The sequence below is a fragment of the Tachysurus fulvidraco genome, chromosome 16 (assembly GCF_022655615.1).
Source record: "Tachysurus fulvidraco isolate hzauxx_2018 chromosome 16, HZAU_PFXX_2.0, whole genome shotgun sequence".
NCBI lineage: Eukaryota > Metazoa > Chordata > Actinopteri > Siluriformes > Bagridae > Tachysurus > Tachysurus fulvidraco.
Genome location: NC_062533.1, coordinates 13,934,831 through 13,953,237, shown reverse-complemented (window position 1 = coordinate 13,953,237; position 18,407 = coordinate 13,934,831). Strand labels below are relative to the sequence as shown.

General features: G+C 38.3%; 1 protein-coding gene across 4 annotated transcripts in view; it reads right to left on the bottom strand.

The window, feature by feature from the left end:
• Positions 1-777: 777 nt before the first annotated feature.
• Positions 778-18,407, bottom strand: part of LOC113648308 (rho guanine nucleotide exchange factor TIAM2) — a 45,554-nt gene continuing 27,924 nt past the window's right edge. For 3 of the 4 annotated variants that reach the window (XM_027155445.2, XM_027155447.2, XM_027155446.2), the window contains 18 exons: positions 17,452-17,511; positions 15,604-15,774; positions 14,817-14,921; positions 14,490-14,568; positions 14,217-14,306; positions 13,459-13,716; positions 12,718-12,803; positions 9,868-10,056; positions 7,882-7,950; positions 7,238-7,363; positions 7,028-7,136; positions 6,739-6,918; positions 6,506-6,624; positions 5,348-5,456; positions 5,096-5,154; positions 3,684-3,774; positions 3,512-3,599; positions 778-2,491 (listed from right to left, as the gene is read on the bottom strand). In XM_027155445.2, coding sequence (XP_027011246.2) covers positions 1,990-2,491; positions 3,512-3,599; positions 3,684-3,774; positions 5,096-5,154; positions 5,348-5,456; positions 6,506-6,624; positions 6,739-6,918; positions 7,028-7,136; positions 7,238-7,363; positions 7,882-7,950; positions 9,868-10,056; positions 12,718-12,803; positions 13,459-13,716; positions 14,217-14,306; positions 14,490-14,568; positions 14,817-14,921; positions 15,604-15,774; positions 17,452-17,511 — 2,490 coding nt within the window. In that variant the 3' untranslated portion in view covers positions 778-1,989. The remainder of the gene's footprint in view (positions 2,492-3,511; positions 3,600-3,683; positions 3,775-5,095; positions 5,155-5,347; positions 5,457-6,505; positions 6,625-6,738; positions 6,919-7,027; positions 7,137-7,237; positions 7,364-7,881; positions 7,951-9,867; positions 10,057-12,717; positions 12,804-13,458; positions 13,717-14,216; positions 14,307-14,489; positions 14,569-14,816; positions 14,922-15,603; positions 15,775-17,451; positions 17,512-18,407) is intronic. The other variant, XM_047801778.1, reaches the window with a different exon arrangement.

Genomic DNA, 18,407 nt, shown 5'->3' with positions numbered 1-18,407 from the left:
TTACCTTCAACAAAATAATTTTCACAAGAATACTTCCTGTAAGCATTTTTTCCCCCACAAATATTGAACAAAAAATGTATAGCAGTGTCTAAAATAAATAATAAAAAAGTTTTTAATTTATTTATTTAAATTTTTAGATTGTGTTTATTTATATATACACAGACACACACACAGACACAGACACACACACACACACACACACACACACACACACACACACACACACACACACACTGACACACACACACACACACACACACAAGCACGCACGCACGCACGCACGCACGCACACACACACACACACACACACACACACACACACACACACACACACATTAACTTACAAAATTACAAAAACTTGCAATGTGTACAAAGAATGAGAATCCTTTTAAAATGTGAGTGTGAGGCTGATTGAACCATCAGTAGCTTGGCGACTATGAGCGGAAGAAATGTGTGTGTGTGTGTGTGTGTGTGTGTGCGTGTTTGTGTGTGTGTGTGTGTGTACTCTTTGGTGGTGGTGTCTGTTGGGATTTGAAGTTTATGACTGCTGGAATTGTGACACTGCAAACTGAATTGCTGATAGAAATGCCCCTCACTTAAGGTCATCTTTAGATCATGACAGAGCTTTATGTTCTGTATAGGAGAATTTATTCCAGGTTCTCAACCTTAATCTGCAAATTATTTCACTGATATTATTTGCTATTATTATTGCTTCAACATATTTCTTGACTGCTGACATAAATATATTCAGGGCTGACATAAGTTTAAGCTTAAATCTTTTCTTCACCGTGCTTTATTCATTTCATTTATACATTCACTTTGGAGGATCCATATCAACAGAAGTTGCAATCAAAACAATGACACAGGAAATATGTAAAGCCAATAGCAGCAATCGAATAGAACCAACAAATGCATGTGGAATCCGAATAGACAGTATGGTAAGCCATGTGGGTCAGAATGTGGTTAGCCTTTGTGAGCTGCTTGTTATTTGTGTGTCTAATAAAAGTACAAGAAGATTAACACAAATTTCACGTCAAAGCATAAGAGTATAAGAGAAGGTTTATTAAATATTACAACATACGCTTAATATCAATATTTTACAAAAAGAGCTGCTCAGGTAGTGAATATACCATAATTTACAAATAAATTACAAGACTACAAAAGACATATTCAGAGGTACTTTAAATACAGTCAGTTCATATGAACCACAAAAACATGTAATGCAAACATTTTAACTTAAGAAAATATTTTAGGATTTTTTTTTCTTGTTCAAGTTTAAAAAAAGATCAAGTCAAGCTGTTCTTGTTCTGAACTGAGAAAAGCTTTTGTCAAAAAGAGGTACAAATATAGAACAACAATATCCACAAACAGAGAGACAGACAGGTGGACCGGGTATCAGTCCAGAATGAGCGTTAATGAGAGAAGGCAACGTGTGACTGCAGTGTTCGGAAGCAAAGGCTTCAAGTTCACACAAAGTCTATGTTTCAGGCATCGTACAGTGAGCCAAAGGTGTGAGTCCACTGCTGAGAAGACCTCGTTTTAAATATTATCATTAATTTAAAGCTTATCCAATCTAATATACACAATGATTTTAAACTGAATTAAATTTTATGCTTGGGTAAACTGATTTGTTAGCTTCAGAGACAGGTACCTAAATAAATTCACTGAAGTGCATTTCAAAAAATAATCCAAATATACTGTATGACTTTTAATTCGTACTTAATAAATAAGTTTCAAATGTTGGCAAATTGCTGTAGGACTTCCCATATTGAAAGGCACCATACAGTCATTGATTATTTTCTCCTATAACGCTACACCACTTCTGTGTTTTTCTCTGCTTTTGGTCAAAAAGAACATATCCTGCTAGTCTTTATACATTATATGTGCAAGTTCTGTTTTATGGGGCTGCATCTTTTTCATATAAGTGATGAATTAAAACAGCTTTAGTATACACTTAGATCTTTAGACCCATCCAAGACACAAATCCTTCTACAGCGTTGGAATGGCAGCCTTCTGGACCCCAATTACTGTGTCATAGAAAACGCCTGCATTAACGGCAGAGTTCAGACTCTGCACACTGTCGTCCCTAACCAGCAGGAAGCTGACATCCATGTTGGGAGTGTTCTCAATTATAGTCATGTGGCTAGAGTTTCTAGCCTTGGCTTCCTGTGGCACTTCTTCCATAAAGCTCAGTCTCTGAAGCTGGGCTTCCAGTGAGCTGGTGAGAGATCCCAGCCTGGTTCCTGAGCCCAGAGACAGACATGGGTTTTTGGGAATGCCAGGCTCTGAATATGTGTCTCCACCAAGCAGACGGCCTTCTTCTGTTTGACAAGTCTTAGTCCAGGATCTATTTCTCGCTGTGGCTTGGTGGCTCCTTCTAGGGAATGTCAGATTGTCTCTGAAGCCTCTTTCAGTTGGAGTGTTTCTTTTGGCATTTTCTCTCAGCACACAGCGGATGGCCTTCACCACGTCCGTATTGCTCTCTAGATTACTGTATATGACACAAAAAAACAACATTTGGAGCTGAATAAAATTAAATATTTTTTTCATTATTCTTAGATTGCAAGATGGCTCATTTTGTGACTAAACTGCCTTTTCATTCTTCATCTATGGCACTTAATTAATTATTAATTTAACTAACTATTTTTCCCAGACGCCAAAAAATGAAATTTTTGCCTGCTTTGTTATGTCCATGTTCACTATAGAATGTCTTTGTCATACAATGTGTACATAGAAATTAGAACCCAAAATGATTCTTTTTTTCACACAAATGTTTTTATCGTTAAAGTAAACGATGATATCAAACCCTTTTCTGCTCTTTGCGATGCCTTTGCGGCGCATGTTCAAAAGCATCTAAAGTTTGAATTGTTATCAATGAATTGAAGTGTTATCAAAAAAAACATTCGGTGTAAGTTGATCCCAACTTGCAGCCATAAATCATTTGTATATATTGATTGAAAATGTCCCATGAGTCGATTTTCATTAAACCACAGGAATGAAACACTGGTGTACTGGTAAAAAGAGTTCATTAGTTTTATGTTGTCTTCTGAGAATGTATATAAGGTTTCTAGACATTTGTACAATGATTGTACAAAGTTTCTTGTTGTACTGTGTGATGGTAATGCCATTTCAGCAAAACGTTAATGCTCATCAGCTAGCTGAATCGATATGATATGAACATTATTGTAGTTTTAAGATACATTTAGAAGAACTTCAAGCCCTTTTTGTCACTTTCTTCTAGCATAAAAAAAATCATGGTGGAGATGTTTGTATTGCTTGTTGTGTCAACCTACTTGGTATACTGAAATATCACTATAGGTATAATACAATCCTGCTATAGCAGTATCACAATCTCCACCCCAAATGATCCCGACTATAATGCAGGAAAAAATCAGTCCGGGTTTCTCTGGAGGAATCATGTCTAAATTCTTTGACATGCTAAAATAATTTCTGTTGTGGAAATGCATCATAGTTTATTACGTTTCCTCCTACATATAAATCACCATCTTACCTGCTGCAGAGCTGAAAAACCGTCTCTGGTCTTCCTTCCACCTCAGACTTAGTGTGAACTAATTCCCAAACACAGGGGTTCTCAGATCCTACAAGACAGAATAAAAGTCTTAAACATTGTTCTGCTAATTGCACTTGTTTTGTATTGTATGTTCGCACCATTCAGAACACACCTGCTGAGTTTCCAGGTCTCAGATGTAGAGATGCAGCTGGTATGAGCCAACGGAATTTGAAAGGATCCAGATCTCCAGAGCGGGCTGATGTCTACATGAGCAAATAAGAAGTATTAGCACTGCATTTGAATTAAAGTATGAAGCAATGTGTAGTACAACTATTAAATCTGGCAAATGATCTATCTAACTATATTAACTTCCTTGTAAATTTGTCAAGTATAGGTTACACAGGCAGCAACTGGGATCTAATTGGGTATAGTGATGTTTTACTTTGGTCTGATTGGTCACAGTAGCATTTTGGGTGGAAAATGCAATCCGATTGAATATAATGACACACATCGGGGTGGGTGGGGTATGTGGGGTTGATTGGAGCTATGTTCAGATCTGCTGGGTCACAGTGCATTAGACCCAATGGCTCAATGTGCATGAGGCTCTGGGTTGTTAAAGTGATGTGACATACGGCTAAGTACGGTGACCCGTACTCAGAATTTGTTCTCTGCGCTTAACCCATCCAAAGTGCACACACACAGCAGTGAACACACACACCATGAACACACACCCAGCGCAGTGGGCAGCCATTTATGCTGCGCCGCCCGGGGAGCAGTTGGGGGGTTCGGTGACTTGCTCAAAAGCACCTCACTCGTGGCCGGCACGAGACTCGAACCCACAACCTTAGGAGTCAGGAGTCAGACTCTGTAACTATTACACCACAACTTCCTTGTTGATACGACGATTGGGGTTTAAGCCTCAGCACTGCCAATCTAAAACAATTAGGCCCTTAAGCAAGGCCCTTAAGCACCGTATCATCTAAAGAAATGAATTTCACTCTGCTATAATATCTATGGGACAAATAAAAGCTTCTTCTTCTAAATAGGCTGTGATTTGAGCAGGAACTGCAGTCCAATTAGCTATGTAAGAAATAAACCACTTAAAGACATAAACATGGGAAGTATGGGGCTGCCAAGGCAGCAGCTGGGGACCCTTTAAGTTAACTCCTAAATTAATAGGACAAAATGTAGTGTGCTATGTTGCTGAGGATGCCCCAAGCTCTAAGCCCTTTATCCTGAATTCTCTTGGGTCATAAAATGGGGTCTGATTAGTCAGACACAGAAACTGTGGTCTGATCTTTAAATTACCACCAGAACAGTTCAATGCAGTGGAAGCAGTGGCAGGATATGTGGTCTAAAGAGTAATCTGATTTCATATAATGGCATTATGGGGAAAGTGGACCACTTGATTGCAGTGGTGTTTGGGCCATGAACCGTGGTCTGATTAGTCACAGTAGCAGAATGATTCGAATTTATACAGTACAGAAACAAATCCAGTACAACATATTCCCAACAACATCCACTAGCTGTAAAACATGATCTACAGCATAAACATTATAAAACCTAAAAAAAACCCTGACTCACCATCCTTTTCTTCAGCTTGATGCTCTCTCGATACACCAAAATAACCGCTCTTTTGAAAACTGTGGTGAAGAAAATTGGCTGTGTTATTACTGTAACCGTTTCATGATTCATGATACTTATCTTCTGCTATTAAACAGCAGGAATCAGCACACTCATCTATGGGCTGTCCCACAACGGTGAAAATAAAAACGATGTATAAAGAGGATATTTAAACATATTTCTAGTCCATATATTGATGTCAGTCATACTCACTAAAAATGGTGAGTTCCGGCTCTTTCCTCATACGTCCCAGTGAGGTCATGGGGTTCAGCCAGAGCGCAGAGCCATGGACGATAAACTCTCCCATGGAGATCTCTGTTACCTGAGCCAAACATATTACAGAAATTTCAGATATTTCTTCAGCTATGCATGTGTCCTAAATAGGGTTGCAAAATTCCAGGAATTTTCAAGGCTGGAAATTTTAGATGGGAATTAACGGGAATATATGGGAATAAATTGGGAATTTAAAAAAATTGCATATAACAAGGAACTTGAATGTAGTTAAAAAAATAAAGTGTTACTGTGCATGTTATGGAAGAATCTAAGTACATGCAGGGGGTTTGGCCTCAATAGCCCTCCAGTAAGCAGTGTGCAGGGGACAAATTTAACTTAAATTGCATTAAATCTTGTTGTTTTAAACCCTGCACACTGCTTACTGGAGGGCCATTGAGGCCAAACCCCCTGCATGTACTTAGATTCTTCCATAACATGCACAGTAACACCTTATTTTAGGGTCATTTAACTAGTTGCTTATTATCATGAATATTAATAGAATATTGGCTATTTATTAGTACTTATTAAGGACATATTAATGCCTTATTATGCATTACCTTATTCTACATTCTTAATTGTACCCAATACCTAAACTTATTAACTACCTCACTAACTCTTATTAAGCCATAAATTAGGAGTGTTACCACATGCACAGATAATCTGATGACCCCCCCCCACACACTCACTCCCCCCGAAAAAAACCCCTCTATAAAATAAAGCTTATTATGTTTATTACAAGCATAATAATGTTTAATATGCTTTTGTGTTACTCAATCAATTAAAGTTCTACTTACAATTAAATCAGTCAAGACGTCATTTTTAAAATTTGTATTACCTTGCTCACATGTCTGCTTATGACCAAACAGAATGTTTATTTATGTTTGTATATGATATAGTTTATATAAATTTCCCTATATTTCTTAATAATTCCCATAAATTCCCATAAAGATTCCAATTTGGTATATTTCCAAAATTCCCCAGATTAATTTCCCGTGGAAATTTACCGGAAACTTTCCGCCCCTTTGCAACCCTAGTCCTAAACATAGTTTATGAGTTTATGAAATTTTTTTTCCAAATTGCCATTTCATATATACAAACCTCCTTCTTGGTTCTGCACTGTTCTGCCACCAGCTGATCAAACACAGTGCCGTAATCTTCATAGATCTTCTGCATTTCGTTGATGTGGCTGGCCACCTTCTCCATGGCCCTCAACGCATCTGCAAGAATTAAGACATTTAGGCATTTCATGTGGCTTTATGGAGAAATAAATAACCATAAAGACCAACATTTATGTCCATTTCTTGCTCTGTAAGTAGATGTGCATGTGGTACCGGTGAGATGGCAGTGCTCCTCGCTCTCAGGGTCTGTGAGCGACACAAGCTCTCTCAGTAGCAGTGGATATTTGAGGACCCTCTGCACAGGCTTGATGAGGTAGGATTCCAGCGTAGATGAATGCTGTTTGGTGGGATTTTTCTCCTCCAGAAACTCTTTAAACGCCTTGTCTGTCTTTGCTGCAGACAAACAACAAGAAAACCGATGAAGCTTAACAATAGGATATATTTGTCTCTTTTTTTTTTCGAAAACCATGCAACAAAGAGGGTGTTCTGAGGTGATACATACCTCGTTCCAGAACTTTCTGGACTTTGATATGGTTTGCGCAGAAGCCACTGTAGAGCTTAAAGTGGTCTGCGTAGTACAGAAAGGATCCACCCAGTGAGGAAAGCAGTTTCTGAGTTTGCAAAATAGAAGTAAAAAGTAAAAAAAAAAGAAAAAAACTAAATTTTAACATAAAGGTACGGACTTGTGTGCCTGGTTTGTGCACTCGGTTACCTTGAGCTGCTCTGCTGTCTGGAGTGTCATGAAGTCTGGAGACGAGCTGGTTTTCTCTTCTAGCGTCTGCAGAAACACCCTTTGGAAGTCCAGCATCTCTGGCAGGCTGCCGAACAGAGACTCCATCTAATAGATGAGTCGAGAAAGGAAAGCAAAGCTCAAGCTGTTTGCATACAGTAGTTACCGTATCTATTCAAGTGATCTAAAAAACTGTTGCTTGTCTGGTGCAAAGAAGTCAAAAGAAAATGGTGAGACGTGGACATTCATTCAATCTACCATTAATTGATTGACTGATTGATTGATTGATTCATTCATTCACTCACTCACTCACTCACTCACTCACTCACTCACTCACTCACTCACTCACTCACTCACTCACTCACTCACTCACTCACTCACTCACTCACTCACTCACTCACTCACTCACTCACTCACTCACTAATCTTCAGTCCTGCTCAAGCTTGTTTGTTGATCTAGAGCCTATGGGTTTCTCTCAGCAGTCTTTCATGCCAACTTAAAAAGCTACCCACAGTGTGGAAAACACCACAATATCTACATGTGACAGTTTGCCACAGACGCTCAAAAACAATCAGCTTGGTGTGTTATTGTGTGAAGAGGAGCTCTGCGGGGTGGCCGGCACTCACCTCTGCCCGGCTGAGGAAAGTCTCTCGCTCTAAAGGCTTCAGGTAGATCTCAAACAGACAGCCAAGATCCTGAATAACACACAGTGCAACAAAGCTGAATGATTTAATAACATCATCCCAACGGGCAAAACAGTTAATGATGCCAAAAAAAATGTCTCATTTTTAAATCCGATTGTTCAGAATGTAATTAGTTATTAACTAATTAATTCTTTTTCTATAACAGTAGCTCTGACAGTCATAGTTTAGAGTAATGTGCTTATTCTATTACTATTAATACTATAGTAACGACTTTCTTTTCATTCTGTGTGGTTTCTCTGTAGCCTTACAGTACGAGCTGTATTTTTTTCTTATTAACACCAACTTTTATTATTAATTGAGCATAAAATGCACAATATCTTTTTTGAATAAATGCAAAAAATGATCACTGGAGAATTGCTGTGGTATAAGAGCAATAGAATATTTTACGGCATGGTGTATAACGATATAAAAAACTTCACATTGGTAACAGTAGCTCAGTTTCACACTGGACTACATCATGTTTGTGACAGCACAACACTTTGTTTTATTCCTTACATCCATACAGTATATAGATGCTGAAACGTTTCTGACCCTCACAACCAATTAGTACTTCAAGGCTAATTATTAAACTAACTATTTTTACTAACTATTAAAAACCAGTGAAGAAAAGGCAAAACTGTGCACATTTGGATTTTCTCTAGAACATTCCTTTAAAAACATTCTGTCCCAGATTTTGTCCTTCGTTGCTGTTATAATTAGTTCCACTCTTCTGGGAAGGCTTTTGAGAATAGATTTTGGAAAGTAGCTGTGGAGATCTGTGATCATTCAGCCACAAGAACATAAGTGAGGTCTGGGATGAAGTCAGTATTCCAAATGCAACCCATCTATGGCATTAGGCAGACACCCTTATCCAGAGCAACGTACATTTTATCTTTTTTTTCTCAATCAGTTGAGGGTTGAGGTTCTTGCTCAGTAGCAGCTTAGTGGAAAAGAGGTTCGAACTCAAAAACGTCTGTAGTCCAACACCATAAACACTGAGCTACCTCATCTCGTCCGCTGAGCTACCTCATCTCGTCCGCTGAGCTACCGCTTCTCGTCCGCTGATCTACCGCATCTCGTCCGCTGAGCTACCGCATCTCGTCCGCTGATCTACTGTATCTCCTCCGCTGACCTACCGTATCTCGTCTGCTGACCTACCGCATCTCGTCTGCTGATCTACCGCATCTCGTCCGCTGATCTACCGTATCTCGTCCGCTGAGCTACCACATCCTGTCCGCTGAGCTACCACATCCTGTCCACTGAGCTACATTGGTTTGCTTTCAACTTTTGTGCCACCAGTTTGGGGTGGAACATGTATTGGTCTGATTGTTATTCCAAATAGTGTACAGTTTATGTCTAGGTTTAAGCTCTATAGTAAAAAATTAAATAAAGAAGGTATGTCTAATGAATGTATATCTAATCTATAAGAGTGCTTTCTAATCTTATAAAAATTTCATCTATAATTCTTCAAGGCTAAATGAACCACATGTCCAACTGCGCTGTCTTTCTACTACTGGACATTTTAAGATGATCATTAACAGGTCTAGAAGAAGCTGAGTCAGAAGAGACAAGTATACTACAAAGGCAAGTATACTACAAGACTCTTCTCTGTTCTGGCACCAAGGTGGTGGAATGAACTTCCCCTAGAGGTCCGGACAGCTGAGTCACTGGCTATTTTCAAGCGGCGGTTGAAGACCTACTTATTCAGGAAACACTTCAACTAGCACTTCTTTCCTTATCTTTTGCATTAAAAAAAAAACCTTTGACACTTTTTCATTATAACTTTGAAGAAATGTTTTAAACTCATGGTATCTTAAGTATGTAACCTAGTGAGCCAGCATTAATGTATTCAATGTTAGAGATTTAAGCACTTATGTACGTCGCTCTGGATAAGGGCGTCTGCCAAATGCTGTAAATGTAAAGTTGTACCTTCACGTAAGACTTTTCTGTGTCCACGAGCTCCTGAATGACCTTCTGGAGTCTCTCTGTGATGGTCATGTGACGTGGGCTGCCCCTTGCAGTGCCGCTCTCGGTGGAGTACGGGTTCCTGTAGCCCTCTGCGGCAAGGTTTTCAACCTCGGGGTAGGTCTGGTACAGCGGGCACGCTCGCTCTACTTTCTGTAAATGAAAGAGAAGACAATCAGACTAGGAGTGTACAGAGGTGTAAATCCTGATGGTTTTAATTACATTTACATTTCAGGCATTTAGCAGACACCCTTATTCAGAATGACTTCCATTTTTATTTCAATTTATACAACTGAGAATTTAAGGGTTAAGGGCCTTGATCAGGGGCAGCTTTTAGTGGACCTGGGATTCGAACCAAGACCTTCCGATCAGTAGTCCAACATTGATAATTAAGCAACAAAGCTGTTCATCGGTGCTGAGGAATAGGCACAAACTGTAATAATAATAATAATAATAATAATAATAATAATAATAATAATAATAATAATAATAATAATAATAAGCTCTAACTATTTTTTCTAATTTTTTTTTTATTAAAAAAGTCATATAATGCCCTTTTTGACACAGCTTGTTCTATAAATGCAGTTTGGCAGATAAATAAGAATCCACAGAATGTAAATGTGCTACTGGACAGACAGACACACACACACACACACACACACACACACACACACACACACACACACACACACACACACACACACACACTCCACCTTCAATGCCATATTGAGAATTCCAGCCATTTATCATCATAATCTGTACTGCCACAGAGTAATACAGTGCTGACAAACTGATAAATCCCCTGAGGAGGCCACTGTGCAGTGATTTAAAGCTGTTCTCTACACTACAGGAAAAATAAAACAGACCCAGAAAAGACAAAATGTGCAATGCATACAAAATATTTTTTAAAAATGTATAAACCTCTTAGCATAAAGCAGCTTTATTGTGAACATGGTGTAATGAAAACTGAGTGGTAGAGTTAAAGTGTGTGTGTGTGTGTGTGTGTGTGTGTGTGTGTGTGTGTGTGTGTGTGTGTGTGTGTACATTTTCAGCCTTCAGTGAATCATCCTACAGCACATCTTTTCATTGCTGACAAGATAATTACAGCCATTATATATATATAATTAAAAAAAAAAACAGAAACAGGAAAGTGAACAGTCATTTCTCAAAAGCATCATTTTTATAAATCTAGAAGCTTCCTTAGAGAAAAGGTCATGCACATAAAAAGGTCTGGCACTTAAAAACTAAAGCAAAGCTAATGCTCAATTGCTCACGTACACACACGTATTCACACAAGGACACACACACATACTCACACACATACACATGCACCTTGCAGACACACACGTACACACACGTACACACACGTACACGAGTGCATACACACACGTACACACACACCCGCATCAACACACGTACACACACATTAGGTAATTCACTTATGTACTCTATATGTATATATTCCAGAGTTATACATATTTATTTTTTCTTATTTGTGATTTTATTACTAAGTTTATTGTATACTAATGTGCTACTCTTGTGTTAAGTCCTTGTCTTCCCTGTTGCTCTTGTGTTGTGGCTATTGTGACAAATCCAGTGCACTCCTGCACTTATTTTATATATATATATATATATATATATATATATATATATATATATATATATATATATATATATATATATATATATATATAATTTTGTATGGTGTACAGCATTTTGTGTCAGTTATAGCTGTTTTTAAAGTGCTAAGTATTATTAATATTATTATTAATATTAGTAGTAGTAGTAGTGCAGTGTTTCTGTTGCTGTATAAGCATCATGCCAGGTACTGAAAGTTTATCAAATACCTTTAATAAGAACATGCATAAATTATACATGCTTTTTAAATATATAATTTTGTAACCCAAAAAAGGCGGCGTCCATAATGTACAGATTGGAGTTCAGCTATACTGGAATTCTCGTATTATTCAATGAGGCAGAGCCTTGAGAGCATAATAAAGGGTGAAAAAAAAGCAATAATTATGGAGGCAACAATAATATTATTAATATTACAACTAAACTGTACGAAGGCCACCCGCAGCTCCCCAGCTACCATGCCAGAGGGAGCCTTCTCTGGAATATTGGACTTCTGAGTCACGAGGGTTTCACTCCTGGAAACCAATTCTGTGTTTACAGGCTTTTAAACGAGGCGCATGCTGCAATCAGACGTCATATACAGTGTCGTCAGTTCTGCTCCTACTGTATACTGAGCCGTTATTTCTCTTGTATTGACCGGTTTTTCTGTATTTTTGTATTTGCCCTTGTCTGTTTTGGTTGCTACGCTGATTGCTTTCCTGTTTTTTCTCTCGATTCTGACTCATTTGCTCTACTTTGTGTTTATTAAACACTCTGTGTTTATCCGCATTATAGATTCTACTGACTCTTCATTACAACTGTAGAGTAAAGGTTAGTTCTTGTTTACAGATAACACTAAGCCTCAGTGTGTCATAAAGCACACTGGAAAGTATTTGTGTCATCACAGAAGAACTGGATCATTTCCAGACCAAACATAACATAAAGAAGCAACTATTAAAAACCAGTGAAGAAAAGACAAAACTGTGCACATTTGGATTTTCTCCAGAACATTCCTTTAAAAGCTGAATAAATATTAAGCTTTATAGAATGTAAACTGAGACGAATCAAATTGCAGTAAGGAGACTGGAATTTCTCTTGGCACGCTTCACCCAGCTTTTACGACTAAAAATAATCCTGACTTCACCAGGCACGCTTTCAGGCCTCGGCTCTCCTCCCACACCTTCCACTCCTCTATCTTACCTTTCCGCACCGCTCGGCCTTATCGCAGACGTCCCCTGACAGAGGCAGTGCTGCATCACCAGGAACTTCCAGGAACTGAGAGCCATCTGTGAGAAAAAACAGGGAAAACATGCAAAGGTGAGTGAGACAGATAAACTTCAGATGAGACAGACGGAGCAGTTAAAGTCTTTGTTACTCTAAAGATGCCCTAGGGAGGGAGCCTACAGCCAGCTGGAGAGTAAGTGCACTTGATTGGTGTTAATTCGCATTGATCTGATTTCTCTAATGGTTTTGTTTGCAGAAGCACTTCATTTAAAATGTCTTTTTTTCTTTTCCCAAAGCTATTCCAAATGTACAGAGTTGCTGAGGTGATGAGATTGGTGGGTTATTAAAGTAAGGCTGTGTCATGTTCAATGGTAGAACTATTGTATTTTAAAACTGAGTGAGACAACAAGACCTGAATGTGTGCATTGTGGCTGCAGGAAACTAAGCATACAGATGACTGATCATTTTACACTTTACTCCAATAGTTAAAGAGCTATAAAGACATACTGGACTCACTGGTTTTGTGACATGGTCCCTACCAAATAACTGACACAACATATTACAACATATCATGGGTTCAAGTTACACGATTCATAAAATAAAAAATTTCAAATGTGGCCTCAAAATGTCTTGTGGAGCGACTTAAAACCTCAGCAAATGAGCATGATTTTTCAAATGACAAAGCACTTAAATTAGATGAAGCTTGTGAGGTTGCACCTGATGAGCTGAACTGCATCTGTGTGCTGTGTGAAGGTGGAAGGGGGCAGAAGGATGCGCTGGAGGGTGGGACAGGTTCGTATGGGTCACTGGGGTTACACGTCGGCCAAAAACTGCCCTGATCATCTGACACGCTTTCCTCACGCCGGAGGAGGAGACGCAGCGTCTGCTCACTGAACAAGGTGTGTATGAGGCCCAAGTCCAGAGTGGATACGCTTGCACTGTTCACAGCCAAGATCTCATCACCTGCTTTCAACCCTACACAACACACACACACACACACACACACACACACACACACACAAACACACACACACACACACAGACTTAATAAAGAGATGGATCAGATCCAACTGCACTATAAATCAACGTGAACACAGAATACATTACACCATTCAAATCCATCTGCATATTAGCCAAGTGTCTTGATCTGTCTTATGTACAGTACACGCTAAATGCTTATGCTAAACCGCTAGCTATAAACTCCCTTTACTTGTTAGCTACATAATAAACTGTAGTCAAAATAAAAACAGCTTGGCTGATTAACTACATTTCTGTTAAGCAGAAAATTTCATTTTGGTGAAAATATCTCCTTAATTGCTTTAAAAATATATTAGTTTGGAATTCTTCTATGGCTTAAATTTACATTTTGATTTCTTTACATAAGCCACGGTGAGATTTTGACCAAAATAAATGTTATTATTTAATCACAATCCCCATTGCAAAGATTTTGTCTGAATTTTATGATGATGAGTTACCCTCAGTAAACGCCAGGCCTTCCAGGTTCACTTCACTCACGTAGATGTGACTCCTCCTCAAACCATCTACATGGCCCGTCACTGCGAATCCTACACACACACACACACACACACGCGCAAGTCAACAACTTATTTACCGCTCATATTTTGTGATAGATATTTTTTTTAGTAATTCTTTCAACAGTATCTAAGATCTTCTATCGTCCACATCATAATATGCTAAAATGAGAAAAAACACACTCCTGAAGAAGGAATCAAACACAAACTGCTCACCAAAATCGCTGACGGTATCTGGACGTGAAAGTGTCAAAGTGAAGACGTTGAGAGGCTGAACATCAAGTTCGTCATAAACCTGTGTGTCAAAGGGTGCAGAGAATAAAATTACATGGGACACGTAAAACACACGTGACTGTTATCTCATATTTACATGTTCACAACAGGACTAAATGTCAAGTCACACAACATAGACAGGCGTGAAGGACTGACTGATCATCTGCATCTGAACGTAGCAGCACATAAAGAAAACACATCTGGAAAGATGTTCTAGGTGAGTACTAAAGAAATAATCATGGGTCTGAACGTGTCGTGAAGAAAACTCACCAGGTCTCTCAGTAAGTCTGAGTTTGCTGGAGTGCTGAACTCAACATCTGGACCTGAACGTCTCTTGACACGCAGATAATACTGCGTCGGATCCAGCTGCTTCAACTAAACACACGCACGCACACACATACACAGAATTATTGTATTATTTTTATATACACACCCTTTTCTCTCTATATTCATATGTCAGAAAACTTCATCACACTTCACCTCACACGTCGACACACTACACCTCAGTGCACTTCAACACCCAACACCGCACAGCAACTATGTGTTGTGAGTCTTTAAGAATGTGTGTAGTGGTGTAATGAGTCTTTGTGTATGTTTGTATTGTGTTGTGAGTCTTTAGGTATGTGTGTAGTGGTGTTGTGAGTCTTTAGGCGTGTGTGTAGTGGTGTTGTGAGTCTTTAGGCATGTGTGTATTTAGGTACACACACACACACACACACACACATTCACACACACAGGAGGATCAGTAAGCAAGGGGAGGTGTTTGTGGATCTATTTCTAACCAAATTAATTATATTGTTAATTACTAAGACAAGGATAAAATATAGTCACATTGCTATAAAATCTGAAGAGACATCCCATGGCCTGCTAGCTAACCGACCAGCCAAGATAAGAGCAAAGTTATTAAGCAGGAGACATAATTAATTACTGAAAGCTTGGTTTGCTTTGAGCTAATTTTATTCTTTGCAGCCAGGTTCAGATCAGCGCAGATTAGAAACACGGTGGATTCATTCAACAGATTTAAACCTTTCTAAAAGTTAATAAGATGATGTAGTACCTTACAGGCTGAGGCGAGAACATCAGCTATGATGAAATCCTGTCTGACAGGAACACTGAGGACCTGCCTGTCAGGCATGAACACACACAGTAGGCTCTCAACACCGCAGTCCCACACTCTACCTTCAGATGGCGCTGTTGGTTGCAGTTTAGGAAAAGTGTCCATTTGCTGCTAAACATGCAAAATGAGACATGGAGAAAAAAACTATTTTTACAATTTTATATACCATTTTAATATTTAGCCAGATATAAAGAAACAATATCAAAAAAGCACCTTAAGGTTATGGCACACAACCAAAAAGGCAATTCATACATTCATACATAATTTATATTTTGAGTACATTTTGTGTATCAGCAACTTGGAAAAACTATATATATAGTTAATTACATATATAAATTACATTTATACTACATAAATATACTATTCTATTATATCTTCAATGCTTCTCTGATTCCATTGTCAACAACAGGTCTCTTAATATTCATCCTTTTTTTCTACATACACAGGCATTTTTTTCTACATACACAGATTATCTATGAAAATCTGGCAGCAAAATATAATTGAAGAGTATAAAGGTCTTTTCAATGTATTTATTCTTTTATTTTAATATTTTAAATATTAAATATTTAAATATTTTATATTATAAATGTCATTAACCTATCTAGTGTAAACACGACTGATAAAATTCTAAGTAACAAATTAGGAACAAATTAATAATAAAGTAATTAATAACGAAAGAAATTAACATTTTTTTTTACATGTAATTAATGATAATAGTCAGGTTTTCTGTTGAAATATGCTTATTTAGCATTTATGGAAGGAGTTTATTGTATCAGCTTTGTATCTATCAAATTTAAATCTAGTTTAAATTTAAAGCTAAAATAGTTTTACTTTTTTTTACACTTTAAAGATTTTTGTTTAAAAGCTGCTTTATATTTGCCCTAATAACTTCAAATCATAGAAAAACAAGGGGCTCTTGAGGTAATTTCTGTTTTTAACTGTTAACATAAGTGATTAAAGAAATGCATTTGTTTCGCAGATGTTCCACAACACATTACATGCAACTATCAATGGAAGAAAATGAAAAACCTACAAGCTGTTTTGCTTTAATAAAGAGAATTGTAATCATTGAGAAATGACTGTGGTATAAGAGAGAGAAATAAAAGACGTCGGAATGTGCTGTTATAGGAAAATAATCATCTTCTGGGTAGCAACAGTAGCCGTGCTTCATGTTGCGGTGTCTCGTTGCGGCATTTCGAAAATTTCGAGGCATTCATCTGTAGGAGAATTCCCAATTAAAAGCCAATTGTTGCTCAGAGCAGCTTGGATTATATCCCAAATGAGTATGTTTAAATTGCTATGTAGACGTAACATGTTGAGCTGGTATCATGAGAATCCCTGTGTGTGAGCTTCATTATATTCACTGACAATAGGATTGTGATGAAATGAAGGCTAACTCCACCTCTATAGAGGTCTACACACACAGCCTGCAGCCTGTTTGCAAAGTGTCAACAGATCAGCAGGCTTTTGGGACAGCTGTGTAAGCTCAGAAAGGGCAAAAAAGTCCACCCCCACTGTTCCCCACCCACTCCTCTTTCCAATTTCAGCGGATTAGAGAGGGTGGGAACCTCCCCTAACACATTATGAAGGAGCATTAGCATGTCAGATGGTGTAGGCTGGCACCTGGGCCTGGCACAGCATGGGCTGTCTTTAAAAGAATGCATAAAAAATGAATGCAAGATTGAGAAAATTCAGCTCCATCTGCTAGAGAGTTTACCGAGGGCAGCTGTAGACTTGAATGAAATGAATAAAAGTGAAAACACGGGATCACTATGGTGCATGAAGTACCTCTGCACTGCTCTGTGTTGGTGTATAACCAAGAGTTCCACTGGAATGTCCTTCAAATACCTACAATATAAAAACACAAACACACACACATCAAAATATATCCAAGGTAACACTGAGGCTCAAAAAAGCAACATAGCATCTAGAGTTGCATTTAATTAAAAACTATAGAGCTGAGCCAGCTGCTTTTGATACTATTTAGATCCTGGATCGGAACAGAATCGACTTCTGAGGTTTGCAGTGAAATAATCAAAGAGCGATGCTGTAATTACAGCTTAGAGAAGGCAGACTAATGTGCCAGCCTCTGTCAGCCTACAAGCGAGAGCCACAGTCTCCCCTCGACCCAGACGCCCGCCGGGACGGCTCTGACTCGACCATTATCTTCCACAACGCTTTAGACAGCGACATGTTCTTACCACATGCTGATCTACCACAGCCAAAATCATAGCAGCATCAACAACTGATACAGAAACTGAAACCTACTTCTGGAAAGACTGAAGAGTGGAACACAGAGCTCCAGAAGTCCTGTATTTACATAATAAGCAAAGAATAGATGGATGGATGAATGAAAAGAAGCTGTTGAAGGAGAGAGAACATAGAAGAAGGTGTACAATTGGATGGGATTAATGGATTGTTACATCTATGATTTACTTAGAGATTTATGGATAAATGGATGAATAAATGAAGAGATAGTGTGGATATATGGACAGATGGATGGAGGAGTGGTTGGATAAATTGTTGGATTAAATAGGGAGATTTATTGGGCTGATTTAAGCCCAATTTTGAGTTTGGATTGGATGGACTAATAGATGAATGAATGGAAAAGTGGATGGATGGATGGATGGATGGATGGATTTGGGTGAACAATGGATGAACAACTGGAAAAAGAATTATTGGACAGACAGATGGACAGATTGATGAGCAGAGGAGAGGTGTGTATTGATTAGTAATTGTGTAAA